The 18522-nt window shown below is 38.4% G+C and overlaps 1 protein-coding gene across 4 annotated transcripts; it reads right to left on the bottom strand.

Annotated features, from left to right (window-relative positions):
- Positions 1-6: 6 nt before the first annotated feature.
- Positions 7-8713, bottom strand: LOC141656683 (uncharacterized). 4 transcript variants are annotated; one of them, XM_074463666.1, is made up of 5 exons: positions 8161-8713; positions 7329-7662; positions 4009-4680; positions 1871-3807; positions 7-1124 (listed from the first exon to the last, which is right to left on the bottom strand). In XM_074463666.1, the coding sequence occupies exons 1-5, from the start codon at positions 8494-8496 to the stop codon at positions 384-386; spliced, it is 4020 nt and encodes a 1339-aa protein (XP_074319767.1). In that variant the 5' UTR covers positions 8497-8713; the 3' UTR covers positions 7-383. The 4 variants fall into 4 exon arrangements, with proteins under 4 accessions (XP_074319767.1, XP_074319768.1, XP_074319769.1 ...); XM_074463667.1 differs by having other exon boundaries at positions 7-1260; positions 8161-8640; XM_074463668.1 differs by lacking the exons at positions 7329-7662; positions 8161-8713 and adding an exon at positions 5649-5756.
- Between the last annotated feature and the right edge of the window lie 9809 nt (positions 8714-18522).

Raw genomic sequence — 18522 nt, 5'->3', positions numbered from 1 at the left:
CATAGGAAACAACACAAAGACAACAGAATGGATTTTATTCAAGAGAGCAGTGGCCATGAGTTCCATCATATTTTCCGTGAAACTGGATAACACAGTATAATATAGTAGGTAACTAAGGTTCACTAATGTTTATTTTAATTTCAGAGCCAATAGCTGGAGAATCGGAGGATAAAAAAGCATTCCTGTTTGTGTTGTCCAACTGCGGTTTTCATTGTTCAAGAGCTTCCAGGGGGATCATCAGAGGCCTAAGTGACAAGTTTGTTCGTGTTCGCTGATAATTCAGGTTCTTAGGGTAGTGACTCAGCCAACATTGGCTTCAAAAGCTCCATTCTGTCACCTGTGTCTTTTTCTTCGCTGACTAGTGTGGTTCACAGGGTTGTACTTTAAACAGCCGATGCTGGACTCTCAGAGGCTCGACTGATCACTATTGTGTTTGATTTTGTAAACATCTGAGGTTCGTTGGGTCGTAAGGGAGTCATTGTTAGACCATTTGGGCTCGACTGGTCTGAAAGAACATATCGCGCGCCGTCAGCAGAACTCCCTTGGGTGCCACAGCAATTCCCACATTTCAAGTGCTTAACTACCTTACAGACAACACCTTTCATCAATTTGAAGGGCTTGTAAAGGAGGGGCCAGAAGGTGGAAACAACAATCAAAGCCCCAACAAACGCTACTGAGCACAAAATGATCACGACAAAGGCAGCCCACTGAACCTTAGGAGCCATAATGGCATACACTCCGGTCATAAATGCCACAATTGTACCACACAAGGAGAGCTGGAGCAAGGACACACATAAGTCAATCAAAGGAGTGGCTTTAGGGTGGGCCTCCCAAATCATTGCACCAATCACGGTAAACAATACCACCATGGAGCTGCACATTGCTAGAGTGTTTGCGATTGAGAACACGAGAAAGGCTGCTTTTGTTCCTAAGGTGGCTGTCCCATTCGTGTTGTCCACACCGCCTGGAACAGTGAACCCTGCCGCAAACGTGATTGTGGCTAACAGAGCCGCTACCACGGAAAGTGTGTTGTTCATGTCTTTGAGTGATGTCCTCCGTTGTAGGTATTTGAACCTGAAAATTTTGAGGCTTGGGTCCAGCCTTATTTCACGGCACATCTCACCCTGCAATATGTTTCATTAACAGCAATCAATTCCTTATGCTCTCAACAGTTATCCTGTTTGCACTTGGCTATCCAACAGTTATGGTGGCCATGATAACTGCTACACTAGACTCCTAAGGTGCGTCCTTCCAAAATTTCTCCAACCAGAAAGAGGTCCTCTCAAGCTCTAACAACCAAAAAAATCTTATTGTGTGTTACTAGAACATCATATCTTTGCATCGCCAACACTTATCCTGTCTCTCTCATCATATGCATGAGAATGATAAGGTGCATCTAGATGATCAAACTAAACATTAAAAGCATTCCCAACATAGAAGGGTAAACAAATAAATGAACACCAAAAATGGAATAGATAAACAATTGACCGGGATGGAGGGAGTAATATAGTACTGACCTCACCTAGCATAATACAAAGGGTGCTTGCACGACAAAAGTAAAGTAAGAGGCCAGTGGTTAGAATAAGCCCCTAAAGTTTTACAGTATTTTTTATTAATACAGGGTATCTTAGTTTGAAGACATGATTCTGTACAGTATCCTTAATCACTTACACGAGTCTGGGTAACATAGATTATACATCCCAACAGTCAGAACATTCTGATGCGTCTTTACGCCTACTTAAACCTGGGTCCGACTACATGCTATAGTTGTTAAAATAAGAATAAATTATTTTATCCGATGAGATAGGTTATGCACTAGAATGACCAATTTAATAGCACCTAAAGTAAAAGTAAGAGTTTTAACACATACCCATTTTCCAGAATCGTAACACTCCTCAAGTAAATCCAAGGCTGTGTTACCATTCCTATCCTCAATGTCGAGTTCAACTCCCTTCGTCTCCAACAATGTTTTTGCTAGCCTGATGTCATTCCACTTAATTGCTCGGTGTAAAGGAGTCTCTTTGTCGATTCCAACCCGCCGATTCTTCAACTCATGCACATAGTTTGGATTATCTAACAATTCCTTGTATAATTCATACCATAGGCTACCATTTTGATCACATCGCTCTTCGATCAAATCTAGAGCCGTTTTCCCATATCTGTTTCTGATACTGAGTTCTATACCCTTAGTATGTACCAGTATTTTTGCCAGCTTCAGATCATCCCACTCTATCGCTATATGCAAAGGAGTGACTCCACTACTGCCTCTGTGATTCTTTAGCTTTTGAAGCATGTCTGGGTTTGCTAACAACTCCTTGTATCGCTCAAACCAGAAGCCATCAATATTTCTGTATTTGCATCGCTCTTCAATCATATCTAAAGCTGTTTTACCATAATTGTCTCTGATTTCATATTCTACACCCTTAATCTCCATTAGTATTTTTGCTAGCTTCTTGGAATTCTGTGCTATTGCTCTGTGCAAAGGCGTAGCTCCATTCATGTCAACCCGATTCTTCATTTCATATGTCATTGATGTATTCGCTAACAATTCCTCATATAAATCATGCCATAGGCTATCAAATTGATTGCATCTCTCCTCAATCAAATCTAAAGCTGTTTTCCCATGTGTGTCCTTAATGTTAAATTTGATGCCCTTACCCTGCACCAATGTTTTTGCCAGGACCAGGTCACCCTGTTCTATTACTATGTGCAAAGGAGTGGCTCCGCTGCTACCTTTGCGATTCTTCATCTTCTGCAACCTCTCTGGAATCGCCAACAATTTCTTGTACAACTCGTACCAGTATACATCGGCAGATCTAATACTACAGCGTTCTTCAATCAAATCCAAGGCTGTTATACCATTGTTGTCCTTAATTTCGAGTCTTATGCCCTTAGACTCCATCAATGCTTTCACTAGTCCCCGGGCATTCTGTACTATTGCACGGTGCAAAGGCGTAGCTCCATTGTTGTCAACCCTATTTTTCAATTCCTGCGTCATGACTGGATTTGCTAACAACTCTTTATAGAGCTGAAAGAAATTATCATGGGTAACACACCGTGCCTCCAGTAAATCCATAGCTGTTTTATGATTCATGTCCTCAATGTCGAGTCTTACACTCTTGGTTTCTAACAGTGTTTTTGTTAGTTGAAGGTCATTGCGGTCTATGGCTCGATGCAAAGATGTAGCTCCATTGTTGTCAACCCGATTCTTCAATTCCTGTGTCATGAGTGGATTTGCTAGCAACTCTTTGTACAGCTCCAAGAAGATACCATTGGTGATATACTTTTCTTCCAGTAAATCCAGAACAGTTTTATGATTCTGATCCTCAATATCGAGCTGTATGCCCTCAGTTTCTAACAATGCTTTTGTCAATCCAATGTCATTGCATTCTATGGCTCGGTGCAAAGGAGTGGCACCATCGCTGTCAAGTTGATTCTTGAGCCCCTGCATTATTGGATTTTCCAACAACTTCTTGTACTCCTCATATTTTACCAATTTTATATGGTGAAGAGGCGTTTGTTGGTTGTTCTGACAAAGCTTGACGAATTCTTGTTGATCACATTGCTCAACAAAGGCAAACAATGTAGATAAGTGACCATTTGCGCATGCTATTTGCCACGCTGGTGTTGAATCATTTATCAAAGTATTGTCCCCCTCCAAAAGCAATTTTACAAGCCAATCTGCGCCCCTTTCTGCTGCTTCTTTAAGGTGTGTATTTGCATCCTTTTTCGGTTCTCTTATAAACATGGAAAGTCCTTCCATCGCAAGTCTTCTGACACTCTTTGATCTTAACATTTCACTCATCTCTTGCAGCAGAAAAAAGAAATATTCAGGACACCAAACATAAAAATAACTAACCCTTGCCATCTGAGCAGATCGGTATTTGGTTGATTTAACTTAGCTTAATCCATTTTCATCAATGTACAAACATATATTCACAAAAAAAAATTGGACTCTTAAATGGGAATTGTAATATTTGCAATCCAATAACGGAATTAGAGTAAAACCTGCATCTCCTGAAGCAAAATGGTGGACGATCTTGAGAACACTGGGATGGAGTATGTTCTTTACATAAGGCCCCCAACTTAACAAATCTTCTGCACTAATCCGTACTGATATATCAGATATTGAAATTCTCGATTTTTCACAACCATTTTCTACAGCAATCTCATAAGCATTCTTGCCTTCTTCATCCCTCAAATGGGCCACGTTAAAAATGGTTACTGATAGCAAGTACACACCAAGATCATCATGTTTCTTTTTGAGGGCCACAAATAATGGTATTTCCTTCTGGGAATTCTCAATGTTCAAAGGATTAACACCCAGTTGATCATTTGAAGGGTGAGCCTCCGCAACATCCCACTGTGCAGCCTCGTCTTGGATTGCAGACTCGTAACCTTGTACTAGAAGTTTTGCAATATCAATGTTGCCCTTTCTTGCTGCAATATGAAGTGGAGTATCACTAAATGAGTTGGAATTCGTGTGCCAGATCAGTCTTCTACATGCTGTATTCCAAGGCCGTGGGCAGTGTTGAGTAGTGCCCTCTTCCTCTAAAAGCATCAGTTTAACCAACCACGCAGCATTATCTTCAACAGCTCTATCAAGCACGGTGCCACCATAACCAGGCTGTTTTCCAATAAGTTCTGGATGCTTTTCAAGCAGCAACCTCGATACTTGCTCTGCATAATCATTTTTGAAATATGGTTAATACTTGTCTTACCAACAGAAGAACGGAAATAATTATCCCTCATGTCCAAACTAAGCAAATGAAACAGTTTAAAGACATCATCAAGTAATTTTGTGCTTTAGTTGAACTTTACAACAACAGCAACAACTCTACCCTAGTGCGCCTGTGGCAAGGTAAGGGTCGGAGATACGCCGCCTTACCCCTAGATCAGATTGTAACACAAAGAGATATGACCTATAATGAAAATTGTAGGTTGAAATGCACAATCTACACCTACTTCGCATGTGGGTCATTTTCTTTTATCACATCATCCCCAAAGCCAAAAAAAAAACACTTAATCTGATTCTCTGAATTCCTTATGTTTTAGAATCCCCTCAAAGATTAAGGCTTTCGATCCTAAGCTTTCCCTTCTCCCCCATTTCCATCCTGACTCAATTTCTACAACCATACAAACGAAATAGTTTCCTTCCCTTTCACTCCAAATCCCTGCACCCGAACAAAGGGTTACAGAACTTTGCTCATGCTTGACCAACTACAAATTACATGTAGCACAATTCAGATATACTCCATACTTCGTGTGTCGGAGTGAATTGTTTACCTTTGTTTTCTTTTTTCTGTTAAGGGGATTTAAACAAAAGGTAAACAAACGATTGAGAAGTCTAACACTAGAATCAAATTCAATTCAAAACAGATTAAAACTTCAACATAACTTTTACCATTCTTTACAAACACATCAAACATAATTAAGACAGTTTTGATTGAATTAAGCTTCTATAAGTCATAATCAAATCAAATTCAGTGTAGTTAAGCTAAATTAAAACCTTAATTAATCCCTAATATATTCTAACAAAAATCAGCAAATCATATAAAAAAAATACTCTGTAATAAAATAAAAGGATAAATGCAAGCACGCTGAAATATACACGAAATAGTTTGGAAGTAAATAGACATTGATGTTACCTCCATTAATGAACAAAAGGAACGATAAGACAACAAGAATGAACCAAATGTAAGATCCGAAGATTAATTTTGGGGAGTGAAACAACCGAGGAGTCTAGCACGGGCGGTCCAATAGAGGTGGCAAACGGGTCAGTCGGGTCGTGTTTAGGTTGGGTCGAGTCGGTCAGGTTATATCGGGTTCGGGTTGTATCGGGTCAGCATGCCCTTTCGGATCGGTTCGGGTTCGGTCATTATCAGGTCAGGTCATTTTGGGTCAAATGATGTGTCGGGTCGGGTCACTATCGGGTCTAGTGATTTTATCGCATTACTTCACTTTTTGACCATTAAAATTATTTTTTCGCCCAATATTTGGCTTAATTAGTTCATAATTAAGTCAAAGGTATCAAACTAAACACTAAATGGCTTTCAATTTGAGCAATATTAAGCTTAATAATTGTCAAATTATCATTTTAGTCGGGTCGGGTCAATATCAGGCCGGGCCAGTGATCAACGGGTCGTCATCGGTCCGGGTCGATTTCGGGCCACAAAATTTTTGGGTCTTGGCGGGTCGGGTTTACTCGGGTCGGGTCAGACTTGCCAGGTCTAGGGGCAGCCGGGCAGGCATGTGAAAGCTGAACCTAACACTAAAATCAAGTACATGACCGACGGTGTACTCCTGCGTGAAACGTTGAAAGATTCTGAGCTTGAAAAATACCGTGTCATTGTAATGGATGAAGCGCATGAAAGGTCACTGTATACAGATGTTCTGTTTGGAATTTTGAAGAAGGTGGTTGCCCAACGTCGAGATTTCAAGCTCATTGTTACATCAGCAACCCTGAATGCTGACAAGTTTTCAACTTTTTTCGGAGGTGTCCCGGTTTTTAAAATTCCTGGGAGGACATTTCCGGTCAATACCTTGTACAGTAAAACACCTTGTGAAGATTACGTCGAGGGTGCTGCTAAACAAGCACTGACTATTCACTTAACTTCACCTCCTGGAGATATCCGGTTCGGCTAGTGATTTGCTCCGCCTATTTCCATAATTCCGCAAAGCAGAAAGGGATTGGGGAATATGTTAATACAAGGAACGGGGTCCCGTGCCATTTGCACCCGAGTAGTGCTCTGTATGGACTGGGTTACCCGCCGGAGTATGTGGTTTACCATGAGCTGCTTTTGACTAGTAAAGAGTATATGCAATGTGTCACGGCCGTGGAACCACAATGGTTAGCCGAGTTAGGGCCCATGTTTTTCTTGGTTAAGAAGTCGGACATGTCTTTGTTGGAGCATACGAAGAAACAAAAGGTAGAAAAAACCGCTATGGAAGAGGAAATGGAGAATTTGAGGAAGGAACAAGCGGAAGAAGCCAGAAGGAAAAAAGATAAGGATAAACGAGCGAAAGAACGTCAGAAAATTGTTATACTGGGTCGGATCAAAAATTCAAGACCTAAGAAAATGGGTTTGTAACACTTGTAATTTGTAAATGTATATGATTCTATGTTTTCTAAATATATGTAACGCTCAGCCTTTGTCTCAGTCATTTGTTTTAACTTTTACTGTGATATTCTTTGTGAGGAGTATTAAACAAAGGTCAACAAATGACTGCAAGACGGAAATAGTAGTCGACTACTACAAAAGTTATTTAATTTTATCAATTCAATGTATATGTCTCATAATAAGTGTAGTCATAAAAGTGTCACATACCGTTGCACTTGGAAGCATGGTGAAGAGGGTTCTCGCCATAGCTACCACTCAAACTATAAGGAAGACCGGAAGTGAGAATTTGCTCAGCCAGAAGGGAGAATCCTTCGCGCATTGCGCAGAAAAAGACACTTGCACCCGTCTTATCTAGCGCCATTGTAGAGCTTTGATCTATTGAAACAGGGTATCCTTTTTCTCCTAAATTCCTTAGCAAATGATGATCCCTTGAAACTAAGTACATTGCTACATATTCGTGTGCCTTTTTCGGTTTTTTGATGAAGGAACTACGTAATGGCGTGTTTCCATTCGAGTTCTTCGTTAACCATGGTGGCGCGCCCTGAAAATTTATTGAAGGAATGCATTAGATAGGAACATTTTATTTAATTTGTGTGTTACAAACTTACAATTACCTCGGACTCAATGTCACCATAGTTTTTTTTTTTTTTTTGGTACATACTCAATGTCACCATAGTTAAAACATACTCTGTAGATTGAAAATTTTGTAATCGCGGGAAATTTTAAAAATGGCTTACTATAGAATCCGTAATTTTTCATTGTTTAGAGGGTCACCGGTCCCCTCGTAGTCATGGCCTCATCCATCATTGCTTACCGTACCTCATTGTTATACAATTTCACAATTAAGAGTAAAACGGTCCATTGTTGGAATAAATCGACCTCTAGTGATAAATAAAATGACAATAATTATGCAAATGTCAACTTGTTTAGTTTTAAAACCCGTCAACATGACTCGGTTTACCCAAAAAAGTACAATCAATAATAAATATAATGACTATTAACACTCACTAATTACTTGGTTAAAACTTGTAAAAATTACCTGGTTACCAAGATCAGTAGAGGCAGTAACATAGGCGTTGACCAACAATTTGACGGTGAAAATATTACCTTCCTTGGCCGCATAATGAAGAGGGTTTGACCCTTCTACCTTATCAGCTTGACAAACTAACTCAAGAACCACATCCGATGGTAAAATATTCACAGCTTCGGATAAAAATGTGTAGTGATTTTTTTTCACCGCCTTATGAATGAAATTACCAATCAACGACTCTTTCCGACCTAGAAAACACGAACTTAATTCCTCAATATTCGCCTCGTAAACTTCACGTAAAATATCTATTTCGCCTTTTGATGCTGCACGAACGAGGCGGTCCATTGTCTACTAGATAAATTAAACTATTTAATGAGACGGAAACGGAGACGGAGACCGAAATACTGTCTGGATTATAAAGAGGGAGGTAGAGATGAATTAATGGAGTTTTGGTGTAGACTTTTCTGAATAATTATGGAGTATTATTTGATTAATTGATTTATAGTAGTAGTTCGATTAGCAGGTCTACCAGTAGTAGGCCAGTTGTAAATATCATGTGGTTGACTGACAAAGTCAATTTTTTTGGAGTATTATATTGCATTTAATGTGCATGCAATAAATTAATTTATTACGAAAATATAAATAAAGGATAGATAAGACATAAGTCATTATCTCCTAATAATTAAATTAAATAATTGTTGGTCCGATCATGCAAGAGTGTTACTCCTATCATGCACGTTAGTGAAGTAAGAAGATAGAAATCCATAGAATATGAAAGATGAGTTATTTCACGTGTGATGTATCGCTCTCGATGTTTTGTATATGACCGTCTCAGATAATGTATTTTCGATTTATTATTGACATTAGTGTTGTTAGAATCGAAATTTTACTTTGAATTAAAATCGAGAATTGTAACACTTTTGAATTGTAAAATTGTAATATTCTGCCATCTGAATCGTCAAATGACAATGACATCAAAATTATATTAGTAAGGCTCTGTTTGGTAAAACGAATCCGAAAAAGGTATTTAAAAACCGAAAGATACTGAAAAAACCGAAAAAATTTCAATCAAAACTCGAAAAGGTAGGCGATAAGATAATCGAAAATTAGGAGCTGATAAGGTGACTGCTTATATAAAACATTGTTTGGCAAACTAACTGAAAAGGTAGCTTATTTTGGTAAAATGACGTAAAAGGATATAATAATTATTTAATATATTATAAATTGAAAGGGCAAAAACGTAATATTACCAAGAATCAGGTACCTGAAATGTGAAATGCTACTCTAGGTAGCATTTCATTTTAGGTAGCTTATTTAGGCAAAAAAGCTACTTGCCAAACACATCTATAAAAATAAGCTACCTGAAACTTTTATCAAAAAAGTTAATTCAGTCAAAACAGGTACCTGAAATATCTTGCCAAACGGAGCCTAAGTGTCAAGAATTTTTTTTATTTTTTTGAGGAAAGAAGTCAAGAAAATTTTTATATGGTGCAATTATAGAGTAATAAATATCATTGTATATAGTCAATGTAGACCAACATAATTGTCACATTATCATACTAGAGACAAACATAGGGGCAATGTTTTCTAAATTACAAATTTTCATTTCACACTATCTTAACTTACAACATAAGAAAAATGTTATCATTTTATAATAAAAAAGCGATTATTTAATGAAAAAATTAAACTAAATTATCACTTAACAATAAATGACCGTAATTTTTTTTTCAAAAAATATCTATATTTTATCGTAAAATTATCATGGTATTAATGTATAATCCATCTTAAATTAAGATGGATGCCACCGGACTTGCTATTTCTAAATTGGGAAAAGGATTTTGATATTAATTTTTAGGATCAAGGACAATTATCAACTTTTCTTTGGAGAAGGTACTTGAGAATCACAAATTCTTATTTGTGACGGAAGGTATCTGTCACAAATAAGAGACGGATACCATATCCCCTCACAAATTACCCATTTGCCTTGAGTGGGGGAAGTACATGAGGGGACCCTCCTTTGTCCCCTCTACCCATTTCCTCTCACAAACTACCCGTCGCAACCCGCGACCTGTCGCAAGCAAGACTTACACCTTGAGAATACGGTTGTCCAAAACGTGGTCTAGAAGGATACGTTGGACTGATTTTGAACGGTTGATCTGGACTTCATATCTTCTTATCCGAATTTAAAAAATCTCGAAAAAGACCATTATAACATGTTCCGCTCTAGTACAAACCCGGGAAAAAACGACAGTAGTAATTAATTGGACCAACTCCATTTGCCTGACTCGACTGAGTCAACTCAGTCCGACTTCTTTCCAATCTTGGCCCTCTTACTCTACCCGTAAAAAGCCTTCAGGTTGTTGGATATATAGGGTATACAACAATGTCGGAAACTGTAGTGAGACAATCAAGCGGAAAATGAATTATATCTCCGGGTATATTGTAGAATCATGCACCAAACTCTTTCCTTCAAGAATTATTTATTCGACCCTATTACATTTTTTTTTTATTAGAAAAAGGGTTACAAACCCGAGACCTACAGAGAGTAGAGTCCCAAAACAAAACACGCACCTACAGAAAACAGAAAAACCCAAACAAGATAATAAAGATATTACATGGTAAAACACATTGGCCTCCCCGTCAATATCCTATTCGTCTTCCACGATCTAACTGCATCCCAATTCCTATCCAAACAAGGGGTTTGTTTTCAAATATAACTCTGGTCCTCATCTCCCATAAAATGCACACAGTGGCTATGAAACCGCCTCCCAAAGCCTCTCCTCCAATCCCACAGAATATGATCTGTTCCAAGCCATGAATGCTTTAGCAATTTCCTTCGGCCAAACCCAAATCACCCCCCACAAAAGGCATAAATCATCTCATACGCGCCTATAGAACGAGCAATACAATCAACTCTAAACTCTCAACTCAATCCTCAAACTCCTCCATACTGAACTCCTACCCATATTACTAGGGATGTCAGCGGGGCGGGTATAAGTGGGTACCGCCTCACACCCGCCCCAGTTGGGGCGGGGATGGGTAGAGTTTTGGCGGGTGGTGGGGCGGGTGCGGGTACGAAAATTGTACCCGCCATGGGTCATGGGGCGGGGATGGATTTTGCATCTTACCCACCTAATACCCGCCTACCCGCAAATTATTAAAAAAACTAGTACAATTATGATAATTAAATAAATCTTATATAGTTATAGTTAAGATATAATGTTAATAATAACTGTTTTATAAAGTTTTTTTACTAACTTACTTGGTGAAAAAATAAAATTATAAAGATAAATTCAAAAAGATGGAAATTAATAATGATTAAACCAACTTTCACGAAAAAATTTATCGAATAAAATTATCGTGTAGCGAGTTAATGGGTAAGCAGGGCGGGTACGGTTTTAAATTTCCACCCGTTGGGGCGGGGATGGTTTTGGAAACTTGTACCCACCACGGGTGGTGGGGCGGGGATGGGTACGAGTTTTTCTTGGTGGGTACGGGTGCGGGGAAGCCTATATCCACCACCGCCCCGCCCAAATGACATCCCTACATATTACCTAACCTTTCCCCCGGAATTAGAACCGCATTGAAGTCCCCAAACACTAATGTTGTGTTACTGAACATCCATCTTGCTTTACAAAAAGTCCCTCCAAAAAAAAAACTTTATCCTCCCGTCTATACAATAAGGAGCATAAACAAGACAATTGTACAAGGTATCTCCTTATCACCAAATTTACCCGATACCATGATCCATCTATCCCCATAAACCCCACTGGCAATCTTGAAGGACACAACAGCCCACAACAGCACAAAACCACTACCCCTATCTAAAGATTTAATATCTAAGAGCTCAACAATTCTATTGCACCACCAAGCCCTAACAATTCTATCAAGAGACAATTTGTGTTTAGTTTCCACCACTCCACACACATGTAACTGTTTCTCCTCAATTATTTTCTTAACTGCCGCGAATTTACCCCAACTTCCAATTCCCCTACCATTCCATGCAACACACCTCAATACCCCCATCGAGACTACACCTAAATTAATTCAGGAGCTCTTCAATAGACGGTATGACACCACCTCCCATCCCAATTAATCTCCCAAACTCCTTAGTTTTTAATTCTTCAGCCTCCGCATCAGACTTAAAATCATCGTCTGAACAATTCTCAATGGACTCCGTCTGGCAATGCTCATCAATTGCAATTCTAAGACAGTGGTCACCCTTCCTTTTATATTGCTTCTTGGATGGACTAGTTCTGATTTGAGCTTCACGGGTGTAGGTTTTGAATTTCCTCTTGAATTTCTTTTTATTTAAGACTTTCTGGAAACCCGGTGGGATGTCCTCGGTATCAGAACTGATGTTTGAGATTTCTAGATTGGTCGCCAAATTCTTTTTTCTATAAATGAGCTCCACCTCTTCATTAATGTCATAATGAATGTCACCAACCACAGTGTTATCACTTAACACTTCACATTCCTGTTGTGTTTCACTCACTCTTTCTCTCTCAATTCCAACTGAGTTCCCTACAGAGTTCAAAGACTCCTCCTGATCTTTACTATTATCCAAGACCGGCTCATCCCATTGGTTCCAAGACAAGCTTTTTATTTGATCAGAGACACTACTAACGCAAAACGACCCATTCGACCCTTCCCTAACGTAAATAGCTTTACCAATACATTGTTCCTCAATTTCTAAGTACAAGACCTCAGCGATATATGACATTATGTTGGTGTCAATCATCAGCCGGCAAACAACAAAGCTATCAGGATTTTCAAAATTAGCATCACAGCAAACCAAAATCCCAAATTTTTGTGCGATCTTAGCACAAGTATCCCTAGACCAAACCTGTGGTGGAATCCCCATCACATCCACCCAGACTCTTCTTATGTCACCTTGGTGATAAATGTCCCAAGGTTCAATACTATAAAATATTTGTGACAGGGGAGAATTTTCCATTTTTAGGGCGTGTTCCATGTCCTCCTTAGTCAGAAAGGTAATTAAAAACTTATAGGGTCCTAGATCGCGTACCTTTGTAATTGAACTCCATTGATTAGTTAGCATTTGAGAAAGAACCTCCACGGACCTTGGCTCATCACATTCTCCAATCAAGCTCCTTACCAACTTTTCCATGATGTCAGAGTTAACATTTACTTTTACAAATTTCTCCTTCCCGATTGTTTCCATACTATCTTGTGATTCCCCAACATTGTGGCCAACCCCGGGTTTCATGAATAATACTCTTGTGGGATAAGAATACAACTGCCCTCTCCTATTCGCACCAAAGGAAGAGAATACTAATGGAGTATTAGTATAAAATAATACTCAAAGATGATGAATTCCAATGATGTAGTATCAATGGAGGTCCTTCTAAAATGATAGTTTTCTTTTGTTATAATAAGGAAAGATTACAAATAACCACCACGTATTTGCATATTTTTACAAATTACCACCATGTATTTACATTTTTACAAATAACCCCCAAACTTTACCGTATACCCCCAATCACCACCGTATTTTATCTCGAGCCTCGTTTTTCTTATTTTCCGACTTATTAAGTGATGATTTACGCAAATTTCCCAAATTACCCTTATTTAATTACAAAAACCCACTCTATCACCAAAATAACTAGTCTAATCCTAATCTTTCCCCCAATTCATTCAAAGTTTCAATTATTGAAAAACCCCATTACACATTTTCAAAAGCTTTAACACAGCAATCACATCAAGATGAAGAGGCCAGCTCGTGGTGCTTGCTGGCATCAGGTTTGGCACTGCGTCGGTGCTGCTGCTTGTGAGACGAAGGTGATGAGAGATTAGGCTGTCGTCGTGGTGGTCGCCTGGTGTTTGATTATATGTCAGATGACGGCCTGATTTGCTGCGAATGGTGGTGTCGTATTGGACTGCTAGCAAGGACAAGCCATGATTCAAGAAGTTTGGTCTCGACAGCGCATTGAAGTGACTGGTTGGTGAATGATTGCTGGCCAAGGGGAACGAAAAATGGTAAGTTTGAGGTTGAGGAAGTGGTTCAAGTTAAAATCATGGGAACAAAACAAACCACCATCAGTTATGGAAAAACCCACAGAGGAATAAGTAAACAACAATAGTTTACGAACATAAACAAAAAAAAGAACACAAATTTTGTCGATTTTTTACAGAGTTTATTGCTAATTCAAGAAACAATTCATGAGCCCTAGAGTTCAAACCCATACAAAAGAAGTCAAATAGTTGAATTTCATGAACTCATGCGATAAAACATTGTATTTGACTTAAAACAACAATGAATGCAGCTACACAAACACAAATTTTGGTGGTTTTTTTTTCTTCTCATTCTTACCAAATATTCAATTGCAGAATTATACTCATTTTACGCTGAATTCAGGCAAGAAACTGAATTCGATTGACTAATTTATTTTTAGGGTTAGTATGTTTGGAACTTTGAATGAATTGGGGGAAAGATTAGGATTAGACTAGTTATTTGGGTGATGGGTTGATTTGTGTAATTAAATTAGGGTAATTCCCCAAAAAAAAAAAAAATTAGGGTAATTTGGGAAGTTTGCGTAAATCGTCACTTAACAAGTCGGGAAATAAGAATAACGATGCTCGGGATAAAAATACGGAGGTGATTGGGGAGTATACAGTAAAGTTTGGGGGTTATTTGTAAAAACGTAAATACGTGGTGGTAATTTGTAAAAATACGCAAATACATGGTGGTTATTTGTAATTTTTCCTTATAATAATAAGAGTAAATTAACAATTACTCCCTTTTATAAACCACTTTTCTAAAATAACTCCCTTATGAAAACTTTTTAATAATTTACTCCCATAAAATTTACTCAGGTCAAATATTGCACCCAAATTGACACTCCTGGTGATTATTCAATTTTTGAATTTTCTGATTTTAAGTCTATTTTTATGACCAAATTGCCCCTCTTCTCTCTTATATGCCTCTTATACTCTTGTCACTCCTTTATACTCTTCACCTCACTTCATTCATTCACCATCTTCATATAATTTCCCCATTTTCCCCAATTAAGGTATGTTCATCTTCTTCCTCTTTCAAACCCAGAATTTTGCATTTTAAACCCAGAATTTTCGATTCGAAACCCAGAAATTAGGGTTAAAATCACATAATTTAGGGTTAGAACCCAGAAATTTGAATTAAAACCGCATCAATTAGGGCTATGAACAAATTAATTTGTCAAAATAAATCCAGAAATTAAGTATGTTCATCTTCTTCCTCTTTCAAACCCAGAATTTTGCGTTTTAAACCCAGAAATTTCGATTCCAAACCCAGAAATTAGGGTTAAAATCACATAATTTAGGGTTAGAACCCAGAAATTTGAATTAAAACCGCATCAATTAGGGCTATGAACAAATTAATTTGTCAAAATAAATCCAGAAACTAGGGTTTACAACACGCAAAATATGGCTATGAACAAATAAATGGATTCACAATTAAACCCAAAAATTAGGGTTTAAAACAAACAAACTAATGTCGCAAGTTTGGGGGAGATTTTTAGGGTAAAAATCACAAATTAGGGGAGGAAACTTACGATTATCAATCTGGAAACATCACAAATTGGGGGAGGATTCACCAAGGCGCAAATTTGGGGGAGATTTTTAGGGTAAAAATTTGAATTTTAATGTCGATGAAGATGAATAGCTAATAGCAACTGAAAGTTGGCTTAACAATAACACAGGGGCATAACGGTCCTAAAACACGACTTTTCACCTGAAAATCCATTTGGGTGCAATTTCTGACCTGAGAACATTTTATGGGAGTAAATTATTAAAAAGTTTTCATAAGGGAGTTATTTTAGCAAAGTGGTTTATAAAAGGGAGTAATTATTAATTTACTCTAATAATAATGCTTATGAAATGTTAATTTATAATGTTGTAGTATTTTCTCCTTTGCCTTTGACAAACTTCCCCTTATTTATAATAGTTCGTTTTGAATAAGGACAAAAGAAAGGCACCCCAAATTAAAAGGCACGAAGACAAGATTTCACCAAATTCAACGAATAGGATAATCACAAGATTTCACCAAATTCAACGAACAAAGCCAAGGGGAATGAAGCCAAGAGGAATGAAATAACTACCAAATTAGGACACTTGATCATTTTACTAAGGATTATTTCACAGGAATAATCCATCCTATTTGTGTCCAACTTATATTAATCCATCCTTTATATTAACTCACAATAATACATACTATCCAACGACCTTCCCATTTTACACTTAGGTGAAGGGCTACCTGTTCAACAGGTAAACCCTTTATTAAATCAATTGGTCTCCCTTGTGACGGGTTACCATTTGTGGCGGATATTTTGTGAGTTAAAATGGTAACAAAATGGGTTAGTGGAGAAAGGGGACCACATGAATAGTGTTGCAGAGAGAGAAAAAGTGGGTACTTTGTGAGGTAAAATGGTATCCGTCACTCAAGAGTGACGGATATGTGCCGTCACAAACAAGAATTTGTGTTATTAAATGAAATAAAAATTCATTTTTTTTTACCTTCCTCCTCCTCACTTCTCTCTCTGCTGTAAACAACATTCATCTTCATCCTCTCTCTACTGTAAATCTTCATCATTTCATTAACATCTTCATTTTCATCATTCATTAACATAATACAATACACACTTCAACAATTCATTAACAAATTCTTCAGTTTTCACCAAAAACCCTAACTTTTTCCGGTTGAATTTGGGGAAATTTGAAATTGATTGAAACCCACAAAAATTCACCATCAATGGCAAGTTATACTTCCACCTCACTATCTATAGTACCATACGGCCCTACATAGCTCAATCACCACCACTCTACAACCTCCAAAATTACGGCCGCCAAAAACACCATCACACCTCCACCTCACTCTAGCAACCCTTCAACATCAACGTTGCTCCGACATCAGGATTTGTACGGTGGACAAGTAAGGGAAGAGAGAGAGAGTTAAATTAAGGGGAAAAATAAGCTGCGTCGATGATGGTGTCGAGGAGTTGCTGAAATGTAAATAGGGAGTGATTGAGGGGTGATGAGTGATGTGACCGTGATGGAATCGTGTTGGGGTGGTGTTGGTGGTGGCGGTGTAGGATAATAGGGACTCGCCAGGTGGTGGTGAGTGGCCTCATGTGGGCTGTGGCGTTGAGCCATTAAAGGAGAGTGGTTGTTATTCCCGCAAAATACCCTTCATTCTATTGATTTTGATTTTGGAGCAGCACCATCTTTAAAACAAGCAAATATATATTAAGAATGAAAAATACCTAAACATTGTTGGGTAAAAGATCCTTGGTGATTAGCTTAGTGGAGATGGTGGTTTTAGTGAGAGGGTTAAAAGGAAGATGAAGTTGTCAGTAATAAATGGAGGAGAAATAACAAGGAGAATAGTAAAGAAGAAGTTGAAATGAAGAAGCAGCAGCCAACCAAATATAGGATTAAAAAAGAGGAACCGGAACTAGCAGGTGACTTAAGTGGGTAAGTGCAAGTTAAGAAAGTTGTGTGATAGCATGTATTATTGTGAGCAGTGGGTCTCCCTTGCGACGGGTCGGATATTGCGACGGGTATTTTGTGAGAAGAAATGGGTAGAGGGGACAAGGTGGGCACCCACCCCATGTGCTTTGTCTCTCACCCTTATGGGTTTTTTGTGAGACAATATGGTACCCGTCACAAGTTTGTGACGGATACCCTCCGTCACAAGGGAGAATTTGCGTATTGTGAGTTAATATGAAGGATGGATTAATATAAGTTGGACACCAATAGGATGGATTATTCCTGTGAAATAATCCTTTCACTAAACCGCAAACTCGGAAATTACTTACGTGAATGTGCACTCCCTACCCTCGAACCCACGATATAGTATTTCCGAGTTCACCCATTGTAACACCCCCTTCTTACCCAACCAATTTAAGGTAATCGGAGGATATTACCATCTCGGTTTCCTGAGGCGGTGAAATCGAAATTACAATTAAGAAACTCTTTATATAAATGACAAGTTTAGTGAATTACATATGAATAAATGATTGACAAATGTAAACAAAGCCATATACAACTCGAGTACTCGACTATTATCTATGTCATCCAGCTATGCAACTCGACTCCAAGTCCAAAGCGCGACCCGAACCCTGATCACGTCAACAAGTAAAACCTGTACTCAAATTGCTCCCCATATGATCGGAAATATCATACGGATCAACACATGGCACCCCGAAAATAGGTGACAATTACACACAACCCACAACACGTCAGTTTCGATAAATAAAGACATAAGACACTAGACGATATGTAAATATGCAACATGCCAATGACATACATTAGATACGATTATGCAATCACTAAACCGGTACCGGGACACACCCAGACATACCCACAACCCGG

The sequence above is a fragment of the Silene latifolia genome, chromosome 5, assembly GCF_048544455.1.
Source record: "Silene latifolia isolate original U9 population chromosome 5, ASM4854445v1, whole genome shotgun sequence".
Classification (NCBI taxonomy): domain Eukaryota; kingdom Viridiplantae; phylum Streptophyta; class Magnoliopsida; order Caryophyllales; family Caryophyllaceae; genus Silene; species Silene latifolia.
The sequence above is the reverse complement of the archived record's forward strand: the minus strand, read 5'-3'. Positions and strand labels throughout refer to the sequence as shown.

What these genes read in the sequence shown, in the direction of transcription:
- LOC141656683 (XM_074463666.1), bottom strand. Translation starts at nt 8,496, where the DNA reads ATGGACCGCCTCGTTCGTGCAGCATCAAAAGGCGAAATAGATATTTTA. An exon ending in CTACTGATCTTGGTAACCAG is followed by an intron (nt 7,663 to 8,160) that starts GTAATTTTTACA and finishes ATAAATTTTCAG; the next exon opens with GGCGCGCCACCATGGTTAAC. An exon ending in CCATGCTTCCAAGTGCAACG is followed by an intron (nt 4,681 to 7,328) that starts GTATGTGACACT and finishes ATGATTATGCAG; the next exon opens with AGCAAGTATCGAGGTTGCTG.